We start from the raw sequence: 6,903 nt of genomic DNA, 5'->3' as shown, positions 1-6,903 counted from the left end.
ATCTATTTTATCTATCCAAACTTGCACTGCTATAATGGTGTTTGGTTATTATAGACTGTATGTATAGTGGTGGTCTCAGAAGGTTACAATGGAGTAACTCTGTTTTGTCATACCATTCTATGTTTGAAGTACAACAGATTACTCATGTGTATGGTGATAATGGAGCAAGCAGTGCTACTGTGAAGCCAATCATGTATAAGTATCACAAAATTATATGCAGTAGATAATATTTTAGAATGATAATAAATATCTATGATGTTGTCTCTGTATTTATTACACTATAATTCTCATTGTTAATCAGAGTGTACTCCTTCTAATTATAAAAATGTTTAGTGTAAAGCTGTTTGTTGTGCTATCCTTACAACAGCCTCATACCTCTCGTGAGTACCCAGTCTCTTAGACGGCCAGACTAATGCACTGCTCTGCCCCAAGATGGCAGCTACCGTCTCTTGATTTCATTGTTTCTTGTGCTAGATTCAAATCTCATGTTTTTTTTTATTCATGGCCCGAGGAGCTATAGGCTTCATATACATTATACACATAATATTAGCACATAATATATATGTATGTATGCTATATACATTCACACACACTTCTTGGCCTTGGTGTTTAGCAGTCTTTACCACCTTCATTTGTGTTATGTGGAATATATGCCACATACATTCACACATTCTATATGGCCTTGGTGTGTAGCAGGCTTTATCACCTACATTTGTGTTAAGTGGACTGCCTCATTTTCATGGAATGATGAAATTACCTACCAATGTATCTCTGAAGACGTACCACTATTGCTAAGTGATACAGGATTGCATGTAATATATATATATATATATATATACCTATATCTCCACATTCATTATATGTTCTGCATCTTTAGCCTTCACAAAACATGAATTGCTAATGTTTTGTAAAAAACTGCATCTGTACTAAACATGTGCATATTTAATTTCTGTCTTTATCAATCCCTGCAAATAATAAAGAAATATTACACAGAAAAAATATATCTATATTATCTATAATCTCTACCTACCCATTTTATTTTATGTCTGCTTTCTGTAATCTGTCAATATATCTATATCTACATGTATCTTATTCTATGTCTCCAATTAATTCTATTTCCTTGGAGAATGCTAGTAAAGTTTATCATCTATAGCTCTTTGGTGTTTTATTTTTATCATACTATAAGGTTATATATATATATGAACAATGGATACCATTAAGTGATATTATATACTTCATTGAAAAATATGAACTTCATAACATGTTCTTTATCCTTTCAGCTTTTGTGATACATGTTATGTAATTTCCATGTAATACAATCTAAACCAAAATATAGTTTCCTTCAAATAGTCAATGATCTTCTATAGAGGATGACAAAATTCAGAATTATTTATTTTTATTCATGTTGTCACCATATCTGATGCTTCCCACATATTTTGTGAATGAACTTTTATACATATGGCATTTCCTTCTATGAGGGGTCTTTTACTTTTACTGGAAGTGAGGGTTTGCAGGTGAGTTTATTATTATTATTTTTGTACTGAAAATTAGTCAGATGTTGCTTTGCAACAGAGCCAGAACCCTAGTATTCTCATTTTTTTAATTTTAAAACACAGGTTCACTAATTTGCTGAGGCTCTTGGGAAACTTCTGAATCTGGCCTCAAAGTTACAATCCTCCTGACTCAGCCTACTGAGTCACTGGGAATACAGACATGCACCACTGTTCTTGAGTGCAGGTGAATTTTAATGTCTTGTAAAATTTTAATTCTCCCTTAACATTTAGAATATATTACCACTGGGTAAAGAATTCTGGGTTAATAGATTTTCTTTCCTTTCATATTGAAAGGTTTGAGGCCCTGTCTTATTAAGCTCCAAATGTCCTTTCCCTACTGGTTATATTGAGTGACATTGAAGATATATTTAAAGATATGTAGTTAGTGTAGTTAGGTAAATCAGGTCTAATATCCAGTACATTAAAGAAAATGGAGACCTTAAAGAGAATGAAGTCCATAAAAAAATGGAGTTGGATCTGAGCCCCTGAAACTAGAACAAAACCTGTGGAAACTGAAATGTTAATGTCCCGAAGGCCCCAGGTCCATCCTAAAAACTATTAATGAAGTAGCTTCCTGCAAACAGGGAGGTGCTAATCAAACCACCCCAGGCCCTTCCCACCAGATTACTCCTCCCTGCTTCATTGCCCCACCTGTCTCTACTTTTTCCCTTGCCACCTGCATACTATCACTGTAGGGTAGAGGGAACAAAGGACAGGAATGTGGCAGGATAAAAGAAGACTTAGATATAAAAAAGGAAAGACTTCTCCTTTCCAAGAATACTGCCTTTCGGGTCAAGCCTTACACTTTCCACTCTACACTTGCCTCCCTGTGCTTCTCTGGTGTTATACTTCAGCATTTGGGGAAGCAAGGACACCAGTAAACAGCAGTAAGGACATCATATGTGCTAGCACTGTTTTCTTCATGTCTCCTAGGATTGATTTTTCTGAATTTTTTAGCATGTTGGATTCTAGTTTTCCCCACTTGTAGAACATTTTTGGCCATTGCATTCTGTCACAAATGGGCAAAATTGAAACATATGTAGTCAAGGGGAGAAATAAAGAATATCCACAGGCTTCTGCCCTTTTCATGCTTTATTCACTCAAAATACTCAATACAATTTCACTTTATAGGTTCTTAATGAAGAAAACGACAATCCTTAATGCTAGGTAGTGCAATAGAGATAATCAATTCACAGCAAACAATTCTAGGTTAATTAATTCACAGCAAATAATTCTAGGTTAATTATAAGCACTGCAAAACACACTTAATCATGCCAGGCTAATGACAGACATTCCCTCTGTGTGCTAAGTTCAAATGTCAGATCAAAAGTCTTAAGCCTTAGGCTTTATGTCCAGCAGATACACACTCACTCAGACCGTGGTGATCAGGTCTAGAATCAAGACAGGGTTGTTGTAGCATGTAGTGGATGACTGTTAAACAACGCAAAGAAAAGACCACTGACTCCAATTGAAATCAAATTAACTCTACAAATTAAAGCAACCTTGTAATTTTGACTGGCCGGGCTGTCTCTCCCAAAAACCGCAGGAACAGAAGACAGCCCCACAGTTCTCTAGGAGCACAGCTTTATAGCACAGAAAGTTACAAAGAGGGGGGTGTCTTGAGAACTTACAGATAACAAAATTTTGACAAGTATAACACAAAGGCTAGTTAATGGTCTACTATCAGCACTTAGGGAATAAATTAGATTTCTACATAAGGAATTTAAGAGGCACCATTAGAGTTTCAGAAAGGGTTATTATCTGGCCAGGGAAAGCCAGAATTTATGAGTGCCACTAAAGTTTAAGAGAGGGTTGCTATCTGGTAAGGGGAAGCCAGGCATAGGTGAGTTCAAAACACAGGCAGGCATTCCAAGCAAGTTTAGAAATCGCAGTAATTTATAGTAAAGCCGCAATTAACTTTTTATGCCTCTGGTGAGATGGCTTCCAATCTTAAGAGGGAATTAGGCTGGATTTAGCACAACCAGTTGAGGGGAGGATCAAAGAGAGAAGTTGTGGCTCTCAACAAGGTCCAGACAAGGCAGTAGAGTTTGAGAGCAGTGAGGATCATGCAGAGAATCCGGAATGATGACAATGTCATGTCTTCATCAGGCTCCCCAACTCAAGAGCATCCTTGTTCTGGCTGGCTGAATCCCTGTTCATTTGCTCTGTTATTTATACTACATTTTGGGGCTTTCGCCCTTCCCCCTTTCAATCCTTATAAGCTACCACTGGATTTCTCAGTGACATCATTTACCCTGGGGTCAGAAACAGCTGGTCTGCTGGTCTCCACCCTGATCTTCTCCCCTTTCCCTCTTATCAGGCAAGCACAGCCTGCCAGAGGCTTTACTCTGTCTATCAGGGTGAGGGGAAGTAACTTGTTTGAATCCATACTGGAGGGCTCTGTGGGTGTACTTGGTGAGATTGCAGGTTTCAAACTGGAGTTTTTTAAATAGAGTTGCTTAGGCTTAGGCCTAAGGCCATCCTCAATGTCTGGCATCACTGAGTCCCCTAAGTAGGAAGAAGAGGCCCCTACCCTGCTCACTGCAGCTCATAGCTTCTCCAGAAGGAGCCCATAACTAGCACCACACCAGGGAGGTACTGAGGTACACTCTGGATTATAGGCTACACTGGCCCTGCCGAGGGCCTGTCCTTTAAGGATATGACAGTAAGAAGGAGAAAGAGTGTGTCTGTGAGGAATACTAAGCAAAGGAACCTCAAATATCAGATTCTTCATAGAAAAGCTCCTTGCTTTTTAAATTAGGGTGTATCTATTCTTGTGAAATCTAGACTTTTTTTTTGGCAGGCATACATGGATTAAAGGAATGAAGGAATAGTCATCTTTTGATGTAAAAATGAGTGTTGTGTTTTTTGATACACTCAATTTTCAAGTTCACATGACTTATGAGTAAAATCCAGGGTTCAATACTCATGGATGATGGAGGACCTTTGGTCTTGTAGGAGGTTTGTGTGGAGTGAAGTGTGGCCAGCATGAGGCATCCAAGATGCCTCAGGTTCCATTAGAAGCTGCAATGAATTTGGGATTCCTGGAGGTTTTATTTGGCTGTTTCTGGAGCCAGTGAGTGGGTCTCAGGGAAAACTCAGGTCAGTCCCATGGCACCTACTTAGTTGTAGAGGAGAATGACCTCCCCAGGGGTGTTTGCTATGGTGCCCTAATGGCTTCTCTCAAGCTGATGGGGACAGAAGATTCTGGCTATGTCCCTGGGTCTGGACTAGGCAGGACCTGACACTGAATAGAAGGGGGACTCTGGGGTTGCAGAGGGGAAGCCTTGGAGCAGGGAACAGAGGGAGAGGAGATGGTGAATGAAAGGCAGGCATGATGGGGAGTGGTGCTGCAGCAGGATAGAGGATCCTAAAGACACTGCTGGGAAGGAACTAGAGGAGGGATGGCCAGGTATTCCTCTCTGCTAGACCTCAGAGTAGCCCAGGTAGTCAAGGACATTTCCTCTAGCTGGAACCCTCCCAAGGACACCACTAGGGAACTCTCACATGTTCATTTCTATCCCAGTGGAGACAAGTCCTACAGAACAGGGATGGTAGACCCAACACCTCTGTACTCTGTACATGGAGACATGTATGCCTATTTTTCTGTGAGAATTTCACATGCTCTCCTCTCTAGTGGTCACTTTCATCCTGCAGAGAAAGTTTGATGGGGCTGAGGACTGAAGTCACCAGTGCCAGTTTCACTGTTGGATCCAGGACATTTGTAGTCAGGAGAATGAGGGATTAAACTGCAATTCTTTGCTTTGGGACATTCCTGAAAACTGATTTCTCAGGTTAAGAAACTGGATTCACTGAAGAACTAGTTCTTACCTGAACAAACAGCTACCTTGTCATATAGAGGTTTACTAATCAACACCCACAGCAAAGTCCCCCAAGCCTGGTGCATACCAACCCTCCCCAGTACAACACTGGTTACATGAATACTCATCAAAATTCTTCTTGGCAGATCTGCCTTAAAACTCCCCAGGAAACATTTTTCAACACTAGAACCATCCCCTGTTCTTCCCCTAGTTTAACCATAAATAAGACCCTGACACAGTGAAATTTTACTTAATACTAACATGCAGTTTTGTAAGACTGATGACTTGCTGTGGCTTTTGGGCCTGGCAGATCAAGTTGATAAGAATGAGTTGATCAAGTTCCGATGGAATCAACTGATCCTTGGGAGGTACAGGAGCCTTCCCCTCATCTCTCAGGAATATCTAGACAGAGATGGGAGGAGACTTCCTCCACAGCATGTGGCATGCTCTCTGCTGTCAGGATAATCAGAGCGAGCAGGAAGGGGATTTTAGTGCCAGGCTGGTGACAGGTTTTTGTCTCACTTCCCTGTCTGCCTGTGTCATTGTGAGCAGCACTACTATCCCACACCTGACAGTAATAGTCAGCCTCGTCTCCAGTATGGGCCCCACTGATGGTCAGGGTGGCTGTGTTCCCAGAGTTGGAGCCAGAGAATTGGTCAGGAACCCCTGAGGGCCGGTTGCTATTACCATAGATGACAAGCAGTGGGGACTGTGCTGGCTTCTGCTGGTACCATTGCACATTTTTACTACCAATGTTGTTTCCTCCACAGGTGATTCTGGCCGTCTGTCCTGGGGTCACCGATACTGATGATGGCTGAGTCAGCACATAAGAGGCTACAGAACCTATAAGGAAATAAAAGAAGAGAGGGGACTAATGGTGACAGACACTTCCCATGAGATGCCCAGTTTTCCCCTAGCCTGAAAGAACTTCAGGAAATATGTGCAACAAAGTGCATCCCCTGGCATCAAAATCAGTCATAGTGGCCCATGAGCCTGACTGAGGAATGGAGATTTGAGTCCATGAGCAAGCCCAACCCCTTTCCTCCAAGCCAGAGAGCAAAGTGTTGGAATTTCAGCCTAAAGTCTCATCCTGAAGCAGGTGCTGAGCATCCTGCCCACCAAAGAGCTCTGCTGAGCTGAGAATTAGGCCATGTTGGTTATACAGGAGCCTTAGGCTGGCATGTAAATTGGGGCCTGGGGGCAGCACCTGTGTAATGAGCCAGGAGGCTGATGAGAAGATCCTTCCAAGTCATGGTGACTGTGGCTGCTTCTTGAGTCCTAGGCTGGTTTGTGTTCCCTCAAGGCCTCTTTATTCCCTTGTTGGGGACAGCTGCCTGTTATGCAAATCAGCCTAGGTCAGGGCTGCTACTGGAGGAAGCTATGTGGTGTCCAGAGAAGGGCTCATCCCCAGGGAGCCAAAGAGTGTGAGGGGCATCACTGAAGAACTACCCTCAGCTCACAGAATGCTCCTTTACTTTCTAGTTCCAACTTCTTGGCTATGTCTCCATCCCAGGCTATTTTCTAGCCAG

General features: G+C 41.8%; 1 gene segment (V, D, J or C); it reads right to left on the bottom strand.

Moving 5' to 3' along the window:
• Window positions 1-5,759: 5,759 nt before the first annotated feature.
• Window positions 5,760-6,707, bottom strand: LOC107133839. The segment is given in 2 exon segments: window positions 5,760-6,217; window positions 6,582-6,707. Coding segments are annotated over 2 exon segments (504 nt in total).
• Between the last annotated feature and the right edge of the window lie 196 nt (window positions 6,708-6,903).

Source organism: Marmota marmota, unplaced genomic scaffold, assembly GCF_001458135.2.
Source record: "Marmota marmota marmota unplaced genomic scaffold, marMar, whole genome shotgun sequence".
In the NCBI taxonomy this organism is placed as follows: Eukaryota; Metazoa; Chordata; class Mammalia; order Rodentia; family Sciuridae; genus Marmota; species Marmota marmota.
This window is presented reverse-complemented; position numbering and strand designations above follow the sequence as displayed.